Source organism: Oncorhynchus tshawytscha, linkage group LG14 (genome assembly GCF_018296145.1).
Source record: "Oncorhynchus tshawytscha isolate Ot180627B linkage group LG14, Otsh_v2.0, whole genome shotgun sequence".
Lineage (NCBI taxonomy): Eukaryota > Metazoa > Chordata > Actinopteri > Salmoniformes > Salmonidae > Oncorhynchus > Oncorhynchus tshawytscha.
This window is the reverse complement of record NC_056442.1, coordinates 41387162-41406847: the sequence shown is the minus strand read 5'-3', so window position 1 is coordinate 41406847 and position 19686 is coordinate 41387162. Positions and strand designations below refer to the sequence as shown.

Here is a 19686-nt window from a genome sequence, read left to right as displayed (position 1 = left end):
ACTTTCAAAAAAACTTTTCGTCTGGAATTAGCCTTCTGCATTCGGATTACTGGACAAAACGTGCAAACAAAAAGCAGGTTTTTGGTCATAAAGAGGGACATTATTGAACAAAACAAACATTTACTGTCTGACATGGAGACCTGGGAGTGCCACCAGATGAAGATCAAAGGTAAGTGATTCATTTTAATGCTATTTCTGACTTTTGTGACACCTCTCCTTGTTTGGAAAATGGCTGTATGGGTTTCTGTGGCTAGGAGCTGAACCAACATAATCGCAAAGTGTGCTTTCGCCGTAGAGCATTTTTAAAAATCTGACATTACGGAGAAGATTTTTTTAAATCTTGCATTAAGGAGAAGTTTATCTATAATTCCATGCTTAACACTTGTATCGTTTATCAATGTTTATGATGAGTATTTCTGTTATTTGATGATGCTCTGCACTTTCACCGGATGTTTGTTTGAGACAATGCATTTCTGACCATAACACACCAATGTAAACTGGATATAAATATGAACTTTATCGAACAAAACATACATGTATTGTGTTACATGAAGTCCTATGAGTGCCATCTGATGAAGATCATCAAAGGTTAGTGATTAATTTTATCTCCATTTCTGCTTTTTGTGACTCCTCTCTTTGCCTGGAAAAATGGCTGTGTTTTTCTGTGACTAGGTACAGAAAAATTGGACACTGTGGTTGTGACTAGGTACAGAAAAATTGGACACTGGTTGGATTTACAAGAAGTTTATCTTTAAAATGGTGGATAATACTTGTTGTATGTTTGAGGAATTTAAATTTAAATTTCTGGTGTTTTGAATTTGGCGCCCTGCAATTTCACTGGCTGTTGTCGAAGTGGGACGCTAGCGTTCTTATTTTCAATGACGGCCTAGGAACGGTGGGTTAACTGCATTGTTCAGGGGTAGAACGACAGATTTTTACCTTGTCAGCTCGGGGATTCAATCTTGCAACCTTACGGTTAACTAGTCAAGCGCTCTAACTACCTGCCTTACATTGCACTCCAAGAGGAGCCTGCCTGTTACGCGAATGCAGTAAGAAGCCAAGGTAAGTTGCTAGCTAGCATTAAACTTATCTTATAAAAAACAAATCAATCAATCATAATCACTAGTTAACTACACATGGTTGATGACATTACTAGTTTAAATAAGTGTTCATTCAGTATTGTTGTAATTGTCATTATTACAAAAAATAATAATAATAAATTGTCCGATTAATCAGTATCGGCTTTTTTTGGTCCTCCAATAATCGATATCGGTATTGAAAAATCATAATCGGTCGACCTCTATTTCTTACCCTGTTAGTATCGGAGATGGGTTTCCTTCCCCACTCCTGCCAGGATCCAGTCAATGTTTGTTTAAAAGCTCTGTAAGAGTGACAATGTATGTTTAAGCTACAGATGTGGGAGATAAAGATAAAGCCCAGCTCTGATCAGAGAGAAAGTTAGAGAGAGCCCTCAGACCACTGATGTTGTGCCTATTACAGAGCCACTAGAGAACAAGAAGGAGACCTCAGACCACTGATGTTGTCCCTATTACAGAGCCACTAGAGAACAAGAAGGAGCCCTCAGACCACTGATGTTGTCCCTATTACAGAGCCACTAGAGAACAAGAAGGAGCCCTCAGACCACTGATGTTGTCCCCATTACATAGCCACTAGAGAACAAGAGAGAGCCCTCAGACCACTAATGTTGTCCCCATTACAAAGTCACTAGAGAACAAGAGAGCCCTCAGACCACTGATGTTGTCCCTATTACAGAGCCACTAGAGAACAAGAAGGAGCCCTCAGACCACTGATGTTGTCCCTATTACAGAGCCACTAGAGAACAAGAAGGAGCCCTCAGACCACTGATGTTGTCCCTATTACAGAGCCACTAGAGAACAAGAAGGAGCCCTCAGACCACTGATGTTGTCCCTATTACAGAGCCACTAGAGAACAAGAAGGAGCCCTCAGACCACTGATGTTGACCCTATTACAGAGTCACTAGAGAACAAGAGAGAGCCCTCAGACCACTGATGTTGTCCCCATTACAGAGTCACTAGAGAACAAGAGAGAGCCCTCAGACCACTGATGTTGTCCCCATTACAGAGCCACTAGAGAACAAGAGAGAGCCCTCAGACCACTGATGTAGTCCCAATTACAGAGCCACTAGAGAACAAGAGGGAGCCCTCAGACCACTGTTGTAGTCCCCGTTCACAGAGCCACCAAGAACTCTTCACCGTCTCATCTGCCTCCTCACCACCAGGACTGCTCCTTAAAGACATCAGCTCCACCAACACACACAGAAACACGCATGTCTTGAAAACTTCCCTACATCAACCTATCATGAATCCCTTTTACTCAGTAAGGAAAGTAAAATCATTCTTGAATCGCATTGTAAGTTATGCACTGAATGAATACCTTAGTACAACCTACGATGAATTTCAAAAATAAATCAAATAGGCTAATCACTGTAGAGGACCCTGTGTCATCAATCACAATCCTTTAACACACAACCATTCAACCTGGCATTTCTAACACACTTAAATAACTGCATGGAGAGAATGGAAATTTCAAGCACAATCTTTACACAGTTTATCACTCTGCACTAGCCTTTCTCCTCACCCACTCTCATTTCCCCTTCCCTCACACTTCGCAAGCCATACAGAACTGCAGTCCAGACTGAGCGAACAGACAGATCATTTATAAAAGCTGTGCTCTTTCAATGTTAATGACTTTGTATCATTTCTATTCCATTAGCTGGCTGCTTTGATAGACGTGGCCATATTAAACCAGTGTGTAATTGTGTGAGCGGCAGGCAGAGCCAGTGTGTTGTACTATAGACATCTATAAATCACCTCTCATTGACGGTCTCCGCTCTCTGAGCTATTCCTCTCTGCCATGTTAGTGAGAGAACAGGCGTAAGGACAGATGCCTCTTAAGGCTGTGGATAAACACAATCATGCATTAAATAGTTGGGAATTTATTATCTGTGAAGAAGAATAAAGTGCTGCACACTCTGTTGCCAAACCACCTGTAAAGTGGCAACATTTTTATCTGTGGTGGATTTTTACTAGTGATGAGAAATTGATAATTACATATCGGGATATTATTGTTGATATATCGTATCATTTTGACAATATCACAATATTATTTTTGCACTAGGTTGTTGTACCTGCACCAAAACTCCAGTATTTTTCCTTCATAGCTTGTTCTCCATCTTCTTTAGAAATAGGGAGCCCATTGGTTTTCAGCACTTTTATTTCCATGACTGATCAAAACTCGCTTTCTCATGGCTCTCGCTTGTCCCTCTGCAGCAGATATATGATGAGCAGTATGTTTGGAAGATCGAATCACAATAAAACCCCATTCAGTCACCAATGGCTGCCTAGCCTGTACTCTGATCAAATAAATAACTGAATTGTCTTCTCCCCCTGCACCTACGCCCTTCTCCCCCTGCACCTACGCCCTTCTCCCCCTTCGCCCCCCCTGCACCTACGCCCTTCTCCCCCTGCACCTACGCCCTTCCCTCCCTGCACCTACGCCCTTCCTTCCCTGCACCTACGCCCTTCCCTCCCTGCACCTACGCCCTTTCCCCCTGCACCTACGCCCTTCCCTCCCTGCACCTACGCCCTTCCCTCCCTGCACCTGCACGCCCTTCCCCCTTCCCTCCCTGCACCTACGCCCTTCCCTCCCTGCACCTACGCCCTTCCCTCCCTGCACCTACGCCCTTCCCTCCACCTACGCCCTTCCCTCCACCTACGCCCTTCCCTCCACCTACGCCCTTCCCTTGTCCTCTGAGCATAGCGCGGTATTCTCCACCTACTCCCCTATGCATGTATAAAGGTAAAGCATGTCTGAAGAAAGCATAGCTGTGAGATTGAGTGCTGCAGTCACACCAGACAGAGGAGCACAAGGATTTGTGGAAGTGTGGTATTGAGGGGACGTAGTAGGTGTGAGGACAACGGAATCCAAAACAAAGAACAGGAAAGACGGTTGACTGTAATCTCTGACTGGCAGAAAACGTTCTCTAGTCTAGGTTTATACTCAGCTTTTGTCCAGCCATTTACACTTGTTACTTCATCATGTTATGCAACTGTAATACTTGTGTTTGCTTGTTTTCCTTATTGCAAAAGAAGTGTTCCAAATTTAATTCCTGCTAAAGTATTTCAAAATAACTCAAATCATACAACCAGTGATTCCCTGTAGCTTAGTTACACATACAGCAAACAACAGCTCTTTGCCTTGGCTTGTTGAACAGTATCTGACAGCATTGCAGTGATGGTAAATGTTGTTAATGGACTTTTGTCCAGAGCAGTGAGAGTGTCCATGCTGGCCGTGTCCCTGTTTAAGGGGACATCAATTGCCACTGGTCCCCAAGGTCAGTGTGGTGAGGCACATGACGGGACTGACCCGTGATGTGGCAGCTGTGGAAACAATACACTCCAGAGAGTGCACATCTCTCTCCCAGAGTCCACCGCCTCACAATACCATGTTGAGACAGGCTGGGGTACCAATGCCCTAGGACAGAGAAGGGGGAGAAGTGGGGGGGGTGAGAGGGCGAGAAAGGTCACAGCTGTGGGGACTGCCTGGAGGTAGTCAGGTCACTGATGGAGTATAGAGGGGATCCATGGTGCAATATTGAAGTCCAAATCAATAACAGACACTGCAGCCACTACACTGTACAGTAGTGTTACAGTGCCCTACATGACCACACAGTCAATAGACGATATACGTGTGGTACACAACTGCAAAGCCAATGCAAACAGACTTTTCACCCCGAACAGAGAAGAGGAGACTAGAGGACAACTGGCTGTAGCCTGGCTCCAGAGAGACAGTGCCATAGCAACCCAGAACATAACCTGGGCTCACCGCGGGAGTTGACATTTACTCCTACGGGCGCTCTTCTCTCTAGGTAAAGCCTATTGTGCCTGCCGTCATTTTCCCCTCGTGTGGCTTATGACTTTAATAGCTTTTTTTTTGTCTTTGATGGAGAGAAGCATTGGGGAGAGGAGTGGTTTGCAGTGTAAGTGCTCTCTTTTTTCCCCTCTCTGTTTCTCCCTCTCCGTCCCTCCCTCCCACTCTCTGCCTGCTCTCAGTGAGGCTGATTATAGTGGTTTAGTCGGATCAACTCAAACAGGCTCTCAAGGCCTCACAAGCTTTTAAAGGAAGAAGGGAAAAAACAGTGACAGGCCTAAGAAACACACAACAGTCAAATAAAGCTATTTGACTAAAACAATGGTGATTATAAGTGGAGCGGGATGGTATCAACAAGCTGTGAGAATGCCACCTCCGTGAAGAGGGTGGGCCTGTCTGCTGTTGACAAGGATGAAGAAAACACCATCTCAGGCTGTCAATCAACAAAAATAGGCCAATCAGGTCCTTTGACCGACGATGGCTTTTTGCCTTCTTAAGGCCTGTCTTAAAATGCACCTTAACCGCTGTTGCATCTTGTAGGTAGTTATTACTCTATTCCTCTTAGCAGGTAACTAATTATACTGAACAGTATGTGTTGTCCAGAGGAAAGCCAAGGTGAATGAGTGGGTAACAGTGTATTTTCCAGAGGAAAGCCAAGGTGAATGAGTGGGTAACAGTGTATTTTCCAGAGGAAAGCCAAGGTGAATGAGTGGGTAACAGTGTATTTTCCAGAGGAAAGCCAAGGTGAATGAGTGGGTAACAGTGTATTTTCTAGAGGAAAGCCAAGGTGAATGAGTGGGTAACAGTGTATTTTCCAGAGGAAAGCCAAGGTGAATGAGTGGGTAACAATGTGAAGACGTGTATAGGATGGGTGGAGGGGAGAGACTGGGAAGAGGGCTATAAATTCTTACGCATCAACATCTGGGAGAGGCCAGGACCCTGTTCTATGTGTGGTGAGATTATAGAGCAGTGCTTTGCTGCTCTGCCTTCCTCCTGAAGCAAAGCATTATGTCTAGGACCTAAAGACCAGCAGCATCTATAACACCCTCACTCTGTGTCAGAGCACCAGGAACACGTTAACACAGGGGGTGCTGAGTCAGCACCATGGAAGGGCTACCATCATCTTCTGAGAAACTACAGCCTACACATCAGAAAATAAGATAGATATCAGAAAACAGGCCTTAGAAGATTACGATATTGTGTAATGTATACATGAATGTCCAACAGAAATGTGTCTTCTTTAACCAAACCCATTCTTTGTAACAGGAATGATTGATAATGGGAGACCATACCATATGTATGTAGCTATTAGACAGGTGTACTGATGTGACAGTACAACATATAAACACAGAGGATGCTTTAAAACAGAACGTAAGCTCCTCCTGTTAGGCCTATTGGAGATAGAAAGCCTGCCACTCTTTCCCTCGCTCTCTCTCCCCCTCTCCCTTCTCCTCCCTCTCTCCCCATCTCTCACACACGCTCTCTCTCTCTCCCGCTCTCTCTGTGCCAGTAATCCCTCACTGCTCAATAAAAATGGCCTCTAAATTTAGCATCAGATTTATCATGCTGTAGGAAAAGCTGGAGCAAACGAGAGGCAGGGAGAGAGAGAAAGACACAGAGAGAGACAGTGAGACCGAGAGACCGAGAGACAGAGAGAGACAGAGAGATTAGGTTGCCAGACAAAAAGGGTATATTCTGTGCTGCAGTGAATGAGCAGCAGAGAAAAGAGGAGCAGAGCAGAGCAGCCTCCACAGTCACCCAGTCAGATAAGTGTTGTGGTGTTGGTGAGGCTCCAACACAGCACAGCTCAGCAGCCGGCTGAAGGACAATCGGCAGGCAAGGACGCCGGCGCGGCAGGTCAGCCAGCCCTTGTTATTTGGGCTGCTCTCCCTCTCACTCTCTGTGGCATACACAAACAGGATTGATTAGTCATGCCTTCTGCAAAATATCCAGTGCCTCAGACAGTGACAGACGGACAGGAACCGGGCGCAGTGGCGTTAAAGGAGTCTGACTCCCTAGTTACTGACAACTGACTGGCTAGTGTCCGATTGCTAGCATGAACCGCCATAAGCAATGTCTAAGCTCACAGTCATAATAGCTGGCTACAGGCAGACTTTAATTCCATGTCCCAATTTACAATGGATATTTAAAATTCAGAAGCAGTTCAAGGTTGCCTTGGTCCAGTGTCATACAAAAATTGAATGGCAACACAATTTTTTATAAGCTTTTATAAATAAATGTGTACACATTCTAATTCCCAAATCCCCTTTAAAAAGTGGATCGCTGTTCATTGACTCTTAAAAATTCCTAGTAGAAGATGCCACTAAAAGTCTAGTCCGCTCACCTGTCTTACACACACACACACACACACACACACAGCGCTATATGCATAGCCTTATGACGAAATAGCACCAGTATCAAAGAGAAGGGAGTGGACTGGCATGCCGTCTCCTAGCTCCTACACGGTATCATTCTCTCCCCGCTCCGACAACAGCATCGCTCTCTTTCTCTCTCTGGCAGACATCACCGTGGTAAAGGAGAGGTTGCTCCAAACCCAGTTTGTCACTGTTTAATAACCTGTCTCAGTCCACAGGGGGTTTGAAATATGTCTGACAGCACTGCACCGTGAGAAGTCAGGTTCAGAGTAAAGAATTGCACCAATTTTCCATCCATATACACTATTTGACCAAAAGTATGTGGACACCTGCTCGTCAAACATCTCACTCAAAAATCGTAATATGGAGTTGGTCCCATCATTACTGCTATAACATACTCCACTCTTCTGGGAAGGCTTTCCACTAGATGTTGGAACATTTCTGCAGGGACTTACTTCCATTTAGCCACAAGAGCATTAGTGAGGTCAGGCACTGATGTTGGGCGATTAGGCCTGGCTCGCAGTCGGCGTTCCAATTCATCACAAAGGTGTTCCATGGGGTTGAGGTCAGGGCTCTGTGCAGGCCAGTCAAGATCTTCCATTCAAATCTTGACAAACCATTTCTGCATGGACCTCACTTTGTGCACAGGGGCATTGCCATGCTGAAACAAGAAAGGGCCTTCCCTAAACTGTTGCCACAAAGTTGGAACCACAGAATTGTCTAAAATGTCATTGTATGCTGTAACAAAGATGTCCCTTAACTGGAACTAAGGGGCCGAACCATGAAAAACAGCCCCAGATCATTATTTCTCCTCCATCAAACTTTAAAGGTTTGGCACTATGCATTTGGGCAGGTAGCTTTCTCCTGGCATCCGCCAATCTCAGATTGCTCTGTCAGACTGCCAGAAGGTGAAGCGAGATTCATCACTCCAGAGAACACGTTTCCACTGCTCCAGAGTCAAATGGCGTTGAGTTTTACACAGCTCCAGACAATGATTGCCATTGAGGATGGTGATCATAGGCTAGTGTGCAGCTGCTCTGCCATGGAAACCCATCTCGTGAAGCTCCCGACAAACAGCTATTGTGCTGACGTTGCTTCCAGGGGCAGTTTGTAACTTTTATACACCTGTCAGCAACAGGTGTGGATGAAATAGCCAAATCCACTCATTTGAAGGGGTGTCCACCTACTTTTGTATATATAGTGTATTGTGCGGAAACACAGAAAGTGATGCTATACAGATGGGGTTGTGCCTGGGTGGGAGGAGTGTGTAAAAGGAGGGGTGGGAGGAGTGCAGTTAGAACAAAGGATTAAAGGAAGCAAATCAATGGTGACTGGTACAATACTATCAGTGCATACTAAATAGACAGAGGGAAAAAAATACCTGTCAAAACAATGTCTTCTGTCCTTTTCAATCAACTCCATGCTTTTACAGCCTCATGTGCAGCTCAACAAGAGGACAATCAGAGAAAGGCTTGTCATGAGATACATGTTTACATTGCTCTGTTTGAAGATGAAGAGGTGAAGGAGGAAGGACAGGGGTAGAGTGAAAGGGAAGGAGTCCTTCCTGCCTCCTTCATCCAGAGACTAGAGAATGTCTAGTAGAGGTAGACTGCAGGGCTATGGAAGCAGCCATGTTGACTGTTGAGAACCAGCGACTTTTGTTTGACCCGGCATGGTTCTCTCTCTTCTGGCGTGCTCCTCATTAACGTCACTCAGGATCAGTTTGGGGAAGGCCAACCCCTGCAGCCTCCACTCCCGGGTCCTGACCCTCTCCTGTCCTGCTGCCTGCCTGTTCTGTTCCACACGAACACACTGACTGACTCCCCAACAAACCCCCTCCAACCGCCAGGGCAGCAACAGCAGGGTAGGGATACATTCAGCAGGCCTCTGTGACGCATGCCTAGGCAGTGACCTGAGAGCAGAGGGAGGCAGGGCTTGACCAACTGTGGCCAGTCATGTCATTTCAGACCCGGAGTGAGAGACACAGTGGTTCAACCTAGAGCTTCAGTCCAAGACTATTTAGTTTCAGAAAAACATATTGGCAATTACACAGTAAAAGAGTGATGCTAAGACTCAGGTTTTCACTGTAAAATGTACGTCAAACAAAAACCAATGATTGCAAAGTGAAACTATGCTGAACAAAAATATAAATGCCCCACGTAAAGTGTTGGTCCCATGTTTCAGGAGCTGAAATAAAAGATCCCAGAAATATTCCACACGGACAAAAAACATATTTTTCTCAAGTTTTGCAAACAAATGTGTTTACATCCCTGTTAGTGAGCATTTATCCTTTGCCAAGATAATCCATATACCTGACAGGTGTGGCATATCAAGAAGATGATTAAACAGCATGATCATTACACAGGTGCACCTTGTGCTGGGGACAATAAAAAGCCACTCTAAAATGTGAAGTTCTGTCACACAACACAATGCCTCTAGTTTTGAGGGAGCGTGCAATTGGCATGCTGACTGCAGGAATGTCAACCAGAGATGTTGCCAGAGAATTACATTTTAATTTATCTACCATAAGCCGCCTCAAATGTTGTTTTAGAGAATTTGGCAGTTCGTCCAACCGGCCTCACAACCGCAGACCGTGTGTAACCACGCCAGCACAGGACCTCCACATCCGGCTTCTTCACCTGCAGGATCGTCTGACACCAGCCAACCGGACAGCTGATGAAACTGAGTTCGAACAAACAAAGAATTTCTGCACAAACTGTCAAATACCATCTCAGGGAAGCTCATTTGTGTGCTCATCATACTCAAGAGTCTTGAGCTAGCTGCAGTTCGGCATTGTAACTGACTTCAGTGGGCAAATACTCACCTTCAATGGCCACTGGCATGCTGGAGACGTGTGCTCTTCACAGATGAGTCCAGGTTTCAACTGTACTGGGCCGATAGCGTATATGGTGGCGGTGGGGTTATGGTATGGGCAGGCATAAGCTACAGACAAACAACTGTATTTTATCGATGGCCATTTGAATGCACAGATTTTGAGGCCCCTTCTTGTGCCATTCATCCATCACCTCATGTTTCAGCATGATAATGCACGGCCCCATGTCGCAAGGATCTGTACACAATTCCTGGACGCTTCACTTTGTCTGGAATTGCCCATATAGTACAGGGCCTAGTCAGAATTACTGACCGCTGATGATGACACCACATCGAAACTAAGAAATAAGTCCCTACTACAGTTGGTGTTGCTTGTATATTGTAGATAGCGGTTTTCTCAGTCCAAAACAACTCCTTGTTGTGATGTCATCAAAGGTAGAATGCAGGCTCATTTCTTTGTATTATCCTACCTTTCATTTCAGAGCATCAAACATCTATAGGTCTATGCAACATATACGCCAAGACCCTCAAAGAATCAGAGTGGTGTCAGGTTTAACCAAAGCCTGCTTGTCCAATTCAATTACTCCAACAGCAGAAAAGTGGAGCACCTGCTGCAAATATCAGAGAACTGAGGGGAAAAAAGGAGAGGAACTACTTTGCCAGGTCGTCAACAGAAAAAACATGGACTGCTAGAACTGCAGCAGGAGGGGGAGAGAGGCACACAGAGAAAGGAAGGGAGAGCAGATTGAATGGGACTAAGCAGTGGTTTGCAGGGTTCTTAATTGGTGTCGGAGTGCTGGGCCACACAGGAGATTGAGAACTAGGCTCTTGGACCGGTGCCCCTCTCCTGGTGAGGGCCAAGCGTCCACTGTGAGGAGGGAGAGACTGAGAGTTCAGCACTTCACACATCCTCACCTTTGGACTTCATTAAAAACTTGGCCAGGAATTCTCACACTCTGCATCACACTCACCCTCCACCAACCCCCTCACGGCCAGAGTTAACGGCTCAGCTACTTCTCAGTACACACCGCTCTCACACCAGGGCACCAGAAGAAAGGGGAAAATTACATGTAAAAGTACAACTGTGGACTCAATTCCTACCTACCACCAACCCCCTAGCCTTACTTCACCCTCCACCCAACATCACACACACACACTTCCAGTAGTCACACAGGGGGTTGTTGTAGAGGCCTGGGTTGGATGTGGGATGCTGTGCGGAGAGAACAGCACCCACTGAGGTATTGTTTTGACAGTTCTCATGGCAGTAAATGCCAAAGCCTCTGCACTCAGGGAGGGTGTGTGTTAGTGGGGGGAACTCAAGGAGCCCATTATGCTGTGCAGTGTGTGCTCAACATTTTTATTTCTTCCCCTCTCTCCCTCTCCCAGAGAATGGTCTCTCACGAGCCCACCGAGCATTGGAGTTGGAAAACCATTCATAGTTTACTTTCTTTTCAAAAATAACAGCCATTTATTGGCCAAATTGTGGTGTTGAACATTTTGTGGAGGATATTCTCTCTGGTGGTTTGGTCACAGGCCCAGCATATGATTATTATTCTTTACAAAATATGAACAGAGATTAGAGAGACATCTACAGGTTCTCAAAACCAATGGATGTCAGGCTCTGAAAGTGGTAGAGAGAACATTTTCTTAGATGACCGGGGAGAGAACAAGAACAGGCATTTACAATCATGAATCATGACACACTTCAAGAGTTCAAACAATGGCATACAGTGTCTGCAGAAAGTACTCACACTCCTTGACATTTTGTTACAAAGTGGGATTAAAATGTATTTAGTTGTACTTTTTTTTGTCAACAATCAACTCAAAATACAAATTAAAAATATAACCCTAATATATGCAGTACCTGTCAAAAGTTTGGACTTACCTTCTCATTCAAGGGTTTTTCTTTATTTGTATTATTTTCTACATTGAAGAATAATAGAAGACATCAAAACTATGAAATAACACATATGGAATCATGGAGTAACCATAAAAAAGTGTTAATCAGTTCAAAATAGTGTATCAGTTCTTCAAAGTAGCCACCCTTTGGATATCAACTCTGCCGCTGAAGTATGCTCATGATGCTACCCGCATGCAGGGGGCGTATTTATTAAGCCGATTCAGTTGTAAAACGTTTCTTAAATGGAAGCAAGCGAAACGAAAGGGGGCGGGACCTACCTTTATTTGTCCAATAGAAACTAGTTTTAGTTGCAAAATGTTTTGCAACTGTTTGGACTAATGATTACACCCCTGCTCCTTCTCTTTGCTAATGATGCGAGTGTTTGTTCAGTCTGTTGCGTGTGGAATATCCTAGCCTTTTCACTGACGATAGGCCCTGCTTTACTGAAGTTGCGAGACATTGCAAGCCAAGAAATTGCAAGATACAGCACTCCATTGAGAGATACTGCTTTTGATTGCCGATAGATGGGCCTAGTTCACGGATCTGACTCTGTTCACCTGGTTTACCGACCTGCTTATACTGTGCCCCTCTCTCTCTGTCCCCGGGGCGGCAGGGTAGCCTAGTGGTTAAGAGCGTTGGACTAGGAAGGTTGCAAGTTCAAACCCCCGAGCTGACAAGGTACAAATCTGTCATTCTGCCCCTGAACAGGCAGTTAACACACTGTTCCTAGGCAGTCATTGAAAATAAGAATTTGTTCTTAACTGACTTGCCTAGTTAAATAAAGGTAAAATAAAAAATATATAAAAAATAGCTCACTATGAAAGATGCGAGTGTTTAGCTGTGTTTGAATACTCATACTAACCGCACTCAACATACTATTTGTGACATGAATTGAGTATATAGTATGCTTATTGGTCATAGTATTGTAACAACCCAGGGTTTATAAGCACGGCACAGTCGATAGCGCGCTGGACTTCGGGTTAGAAGGTTGAGGGTTCAAGACCTGCTCCCTGCTGTTTCATTACATTAGGTGTCAGAAGCAGTGTTGCCAACTAATTTTCAAGGTAAATTGCTAGAGGCAGGTTGATTTGTTGCTAAATGACGTTGTGATGTCATTGCGTGATAACGTAAAACTGCGTTTGAATACACAGTAACGTTACTCAAATTGACTGGCCAGCTTGGCAAAAAATATGACTTGACATTTGTTCAGGTACAGACTCCCACTCTTTTCTGTTCTTCTGGCTGTACAATTTTGATTGAGACATGTTGATTGACGTTGTAAGTTTGTTCAAGATCAAACTTTCATGACCAACTATATTCATTGGGTTTGGCTTTTCGACGCCGTACTACTGCTGCTGCAGTCAGCCAACAACGATTTGCAATTTGCTGGCCTGCTGCTGCCTGTGCACAAACTGAGCGCCTGGTCACTCACAATGCACTTTTGCAGCCAGGCATGTGTGTTGTGACTGAGTGTGCGACAGAGAAATCGTTTTTGTGTCCTTTAGAGGGAAAATGCGTGCATTTTAGCGCTTGAGTCACTTTTCAAAAGTTGCTAAAAGTTGCCAGGGTAGTCTGAAAAATTGGCATCACTAGTCAGAAGTGAATCGGACATTGCATCCACGACAGTGCGTGTGCTTGGCTGATGAGCGCGTTCCTATAAGACGTAGAGTTGCAAGCCAGCGCGAGGAAGCGCTCTTTGAAAGGAGGGAGTAGTGGGTTTATACGCGCGGATATCGCGTTTGAGTATGCTTTTGCAGCTGAAGTCCGCCGAGAGCAGATACAAATTCATTGCTTTACATAATGACAAATAGTAACAAAATGTTACGCAATGTAATAAAATACTTCTCAAATAAGTTTAGTTACACGTCATGTTTGCTGACAATTTGTTGGCTAAGCTATCCTTACGAACCGCATAGCATTACAGCAGTACGTACCGGTAAGTTAGCTAGTTACCTAACGTTAGTTGGCTACAACTACATCGTACTTGCCAGGCAGTATATTAACTATCTGCTATCTAACTACTCAAGGTTTGACTTGACTATAATTTGCCACATCACTTTTCAATCAGGTGTGGGGCAGCGCCACACCACTTTTGATTTAGTTTAATAAAATATATTGACGCAAAGCGTTAAAAAGAGGGAGAAGTGCTGTTAGACCGATTTGTCAACTCGCGCACAATTTATCCGTCCTTCACATCAGAGTGCTGCTGGCAGGCTGTTTGCGAGACTAGACTAATCACTTTCACGGAAATCGCAGGGCACAAAGCTCAAGGCGCGCTCTACACTTTCCTCCGGTATTCATTTAGCAAGCGTGATAACACATCACTGCCGATAGACAAGCAAAACTCTTCCATAAATATAGCAGCCTATACAGCTAAACACTAGGGATCTGACATGCTGGATTACATGTAAACGAGACCATTTTTCAGTCTGACCTACTATGCGCCTTGTCCCTCTGGCCAGGGTAAACGAAGCGGGAACATTGTGTATTTATAGCCCCTTTGTTTGGGAGAAAATATGAATGGGATCAAATTTGGTTTATATTCAAATTTAGGCTGACAAGGCTACCTATACTTTTACAATCCACTGGAATTAACCAGTAAACACAATAACTGAGACTAAGTACACTGTTTATTAGTTGTTCAGTTGCATAGGGCAGGACTACAAGATGTAAAACCTGCATAAAGCAAGCTCAGCCCTGTGAGTTAAATTGTCAAGTTATGCTTTCTCTGTCTGTGTATAGGAAACTCCTCTAGTCCTTCTATAAAATATAATTCATATGCATAAGGTTGCTGCAGTTCAACAGGAGTTTTTCCTTTATAATTTTTTTTAACCATGTGACCTGATTATAAAACTCTGATCCCATCATAGCACATATTCAGCCTTCTTACAACAGATTAATCACGTCATACTGTATAAGGTCCGGAGTTGTACCCGTAGCGGCCCAGTCAGAGCCTGTACGTGAACCAGACCGAACATCTCTGGAGACCTGAAAATAGCTGTGCAGCAGCGCTCCCCATCCAACCAGACAGAGCTTGAGAGGATCTGCAGAGAATAATGGGAGAAACTCCCCAAATACAGGTGTGACAAGCTTGTAGCATCATACCCAAGAAGACTCAAGGCTTCAACAAAGTACTGACTTAAGGGTCTGAATTTCATTAGATTTTTTTATACATTTGAAAAAAAAATCTAAAAACCTGTTTTTTGCTTTGTCATTATGGGGTATTGTGTGTAGATTGATGAGGTGGAAAAAAACAATTTAATACATTTTATAAAGAGGCTGTAAACTAACAAAAATGTGGAAAAAGTCAAGGGGTCTGAATACTTTCCAAAGGCACTATATGTCTGTTTGGTAATAATCCCCCAAACTCAGCTTTACTTTTCCATGTAGTTAAACCTGACACCCTAGCTAGCTACAGTACACAACATACTTCTTTCAGTTATATTCAACACACTCCAAAATATGGGGAAAGTAAGTCACAAATACAATGCCATAATTTCACATGATTGTATGCGATGGCAGTTGTATATTTGCATAAAGCTTATTATTGGGTGGTTCGCTTAACAGAAAACACCTAGCGGCTGTGTTGTGTTCTGACTTCTGCTGAGAACTGCAGCCTAATTTAATGCCTGTTCATCTCGGAGCCCCAGGCCCTGAGCCAGCCTGCCTGTGCTGCCTTGGACCAGAGTGACTGGACTGGCATGTGTGCGGTCAAGGGAGTGAGTGCGTAATTTCTCCTCCAGTGATTGTCCACTCAGGGAAAGTTCTTCATTTCAATTAGCTGGACAAGTGTGCTGTGGACACCTGCCACCCTTGAAGCTATTCCCGTATTGCAGAGTTAGCCTGCCGGCCAGCCAGAGGCAGTCCATCCCTACCCAGCCTTAAAGGCCTGGGGTGGATGTTTCTTGCGCTGTCCCACACACACTGTACACACTCAAATCTGGGACAGAATGAGCATGCAGCCGACAGCATGATCTGAGGTAAGCGCTGACTGAGAAATCCAACACGGGCATTAAAAACCCTGAGCCAGTGTTACTGACCAACAGAAAACAACTCATTTGGCTCTAAACGACGACGATAACCTGAGGGCTTCAACATTATTGTACAAAACTTTACATGCACCAAAACCCCTGCAATGCTGATTTAACTGCCCTTCAATCATATAGCTCTATGTTCTTTGACAGCCACATTCTCTCTCCACTCAGGTTTAAACCAAATACAGCCTGTTTGTCTGCTAATGAGCCTGCTCTCAAGGGTCAAAAGACAACTCAAGGTGTGATTTCACCTTCAAGTTCATTTACAGTGTTATTGGTCTTTAGAAACAAACACCTACAGAGGCCTGCACAGTGCATGCATCTTTCTTTATTGTTAAAAATGTCCTTGAATCAAATTCATGTTTATTAAAAAATTATTGCATAATTTTTATCAAGGGTTCTTTTTTGCACACAGAGCAGAAAATATCAAAGCACCATACAAATCTGTCAAAGAGAGTAACATACGCTGGAATATCAAAACAGTCTGCACTTCAACTAAGTACTGTACAGTCAGACTGGACTCCTGTCAGTATCATCACTATTACTGGACACCATTAGACTTGACATGAAGGTGCATTGAGGTGCATTAAAAAATAAACATGTTGTATTGTCACATATACAGGATAGGTGCAGTGAAATGTGTGGTTTTCTAGGGTCAGCCATAGTAGTACGCCACCCCTGGAGCAAATTAAGGTTAAGTGCCTTGCTCAAGGGCACAGACAGATTTTTCACCTTCGGCTCAGGTTTTCAAACAAGTAACCTGGCCCAACGCTTTAACTGCTAGGCTACCTGCCGCTGGAAACAAGGGGAGAAGAGAGACTGTATCAAGAAACAAGCACATCCCCTAGATGTTTCTCAATTTCATACTGTAGTCATACCCCGCCTTAAGAGAACATGCTCCTCGGCTTGGAAAGCTTTACCTCCGTCAATTCTCAGTTTGAAACCTGATCTTGGTAACAGAGTAAAAATGGCTCTTTTTATGTCTCCAAAAAAAGAAAATTCCCCAATCAATCTCAGCGTCTTCAGGGAAAAAACATTGTGTGAACAACTACAATGTGATACTCTCTCATTCGATCAAATGCAGCGAAGCCTTTAGAGCAGTCACCCAGGGAAATTCTACCTCACTACGGTTTCTAGACAACATGCTGATGTAAACAAGTACAGTGGTGGTGCAGCTATGGGATAAATCAGACAGCCAGTCATCTACCTGTAGCAAGCTCCAGACCAGCCTGCCTCACAGTGACACTTAAATACCAAAACTAAAAATCGGCAGCTCTAGCTGCTGTTTCATGACCAGGCCCTCACAAAAGCTCCACAGAGTACTCTCTTCACTGCAGGTCAGCAATTCACCCAGTGTTATAGAAACCAACCAACAAACCAAAAACGAAAAGACCTCTCCACAAGAGGTTAACTAAATGTGCATGTTGTCTTACCTTGGGTTGAGCACGTCTAGGGAAGGCAACTTTAGGATCGATCTGGATAATATAAAGAAGAGAGAGGATTAGGTATCAATAATCAAAGTTGTCAATCACTTAAACAACTAATGACAGGGACTTGGATGTGTGGATTTAAAGCATTCCTCATGGATCACACATAACGGCATGCACGACACAAACAATATTAGGATTATCCTCAAAACTGACAGTACAGAGACACTACACAAGGGCTATTCAAATCAGGACTCGAGGTCCGCAAGTCCCCTTCAGGACTGCTGGTTTCCATCCATTCCCTCTGATCAAGGACTGATTCAGACCTGGGACTTCTTTAGTCAATCAATGACATGAATCAACCAATTAACTACCAGGGAGAGAAGAGAACCAGCTGTACTGGGGAACCATAGGGCTCAAGCACCCTACACTAGTAAACTATTATCCGTGTGGGATTTCACACAGATTAATCAAGTCATATTAAAGCTGGCTGATTTAAATCAAAAGCACCATTTTAATTTCCCTTTGCCTCAAAAAGTCCAGGTCTGTCAATTCACACAATCTTGCATTACTCCATAGAAGCATAGCTGATTAATAACTCAATCGCCCTTCACACATGGTTTAGTCAACGTATATTGACCAAGAAAAATGAATAACTAGCATTAATGCCCAGGTTGCTATTTAAGCACGATGTGAAAAATGTAGCAGCAAAAAAGCACCATAGAATTATAAATTTTTATTGATGGCACATAGACCACTTAATGCCATAATTGTGCAGTAATTAAGTCTAAATCAAAAGTCCATTCAATATGTATTGAATGAGAGGGTTTTAATTAATGCTATTCAAAGCCACTAAATGTTTCCCTCCTGGAAAACATCATTTTAATTTCAAAACACATAACGCTGTCCTGAGTCATCTACTCTTTTAGCTTATATTATGGATTTCAAATACATGGGTCATACAAGGCTGCTTGGCTGTATGTTTTTATGGAGAACAGCTAGATATAATTATTTCCTGATTCCATCCAACAGGTTATTATGGCAGCCAATGTGAATTGGCACATTTGCACATTTGGGAGTGAATACAATGAGACCTGAAAACAAAAGGTATTGTATTATTAATTGTTGCATCAGTTTATTGCACAACAGTAATTTATGTTTTCACTATTTATTACAGGATTTGCTCTGTGTGCGGAACTGCAGATTTGTGCCTTGTCAAAAACAATATTTTTTGCTAAAACTAAAAATGTGTGTGATATCAATTCAGGTGTTATAACTAAGGACAGGACTTCCTCAATAACAACTTGTGCAAATCAACTGAGAAACATTAAATTTGCCTATTAATGTTCCCCTCTGACACACACTTCTAAAGGTGAAATCATACACAAGAACACATCCAGGTAAATGGAACAGTCAGTGCATTAAAACAGCCAGGACATTCAAGACACATTTTCCATTTGTCACAGTAAGGTTGAATACAACACCAACATTCACTCTTCCTGTGAACAAAGGATTTCTCCTTTCACATTTTCATCTTTAGGGCCACGTAGCTAAAGGGGGAAAAGACCATTAGTGGAATAGTGTGCATAAAGTAGGTTGAGAGCTTGTCAATTGCTTTAAAAAAAAAAAGTAAGAACAGCGGGAAATGTAACAGAGAGAGCTGTCAGTGTGTGACGGACAAAAATAGACGCTGTTAGAAAGTGACTGCCTGAATTCAGCTGTCTGAATGCATTAGCGGAGTGTGGAATGTTTTAGCCAGAAAAGTGTTTAGTCTACAAGAGATTGTTTTCACAAATGACATCAGCAGAAATCCTATTGTCGACAGACACTGAGCATTATTCAACCCCAAGTCTTTATTTCCATGTTGTAAAGGATTACATAAAGCATGATGCATGTCAAGTACATGCAGTATGTACATGCAGTACGTGCCGCAGCCTTGGCGTATCCAATCGAGGGAAATACATATGCCACAATGTAAAAAAGGCATCTCCAATTGAAATAATGCTAACTGCTCGTGTACCTGTGAAGTAACTCTGTACTAAAACTAGTAACAAGTTAACGTTGTACAATTAATTAGGGTTTAAGGGCATTTTGCAAGGATATGCTATTCTAATAGGGATTCATGTAATAGGGATTCATGTTCATATACTGATTGTATCCTGATGAAAGGACAAAACACACAGTAGCATTGAATTCCCCATGCAGAC

General features: G+C 43.5%; 1 protein-coding gene across 8 annotated transcripts in view; it reads right to left on the bottom strand.

The window, feature by feature from the left end:
* The window catches only part of LOC112267442 (RNA-binding protein Musashi homolog 2), a 334245-nt gene that overhangs the window by 310145 nt on the left and 4414 nt on the right, over window positions 1–19686 (bottom strand). For all 8 annotated transcript variants that reach the window (XM_042297533.1, XM_042297535.1, XM_042297536.1 and 5 more), the window contains exon 5: window positions 17486–17527. In XM_042297533.1, the coding sequence (XP_042153467.1) occupies window positions 17486–17527 (42 nt within the window). The remainder of the gene's footprint in view (window positions 1–17485; window positions 17528–19686) is intronic.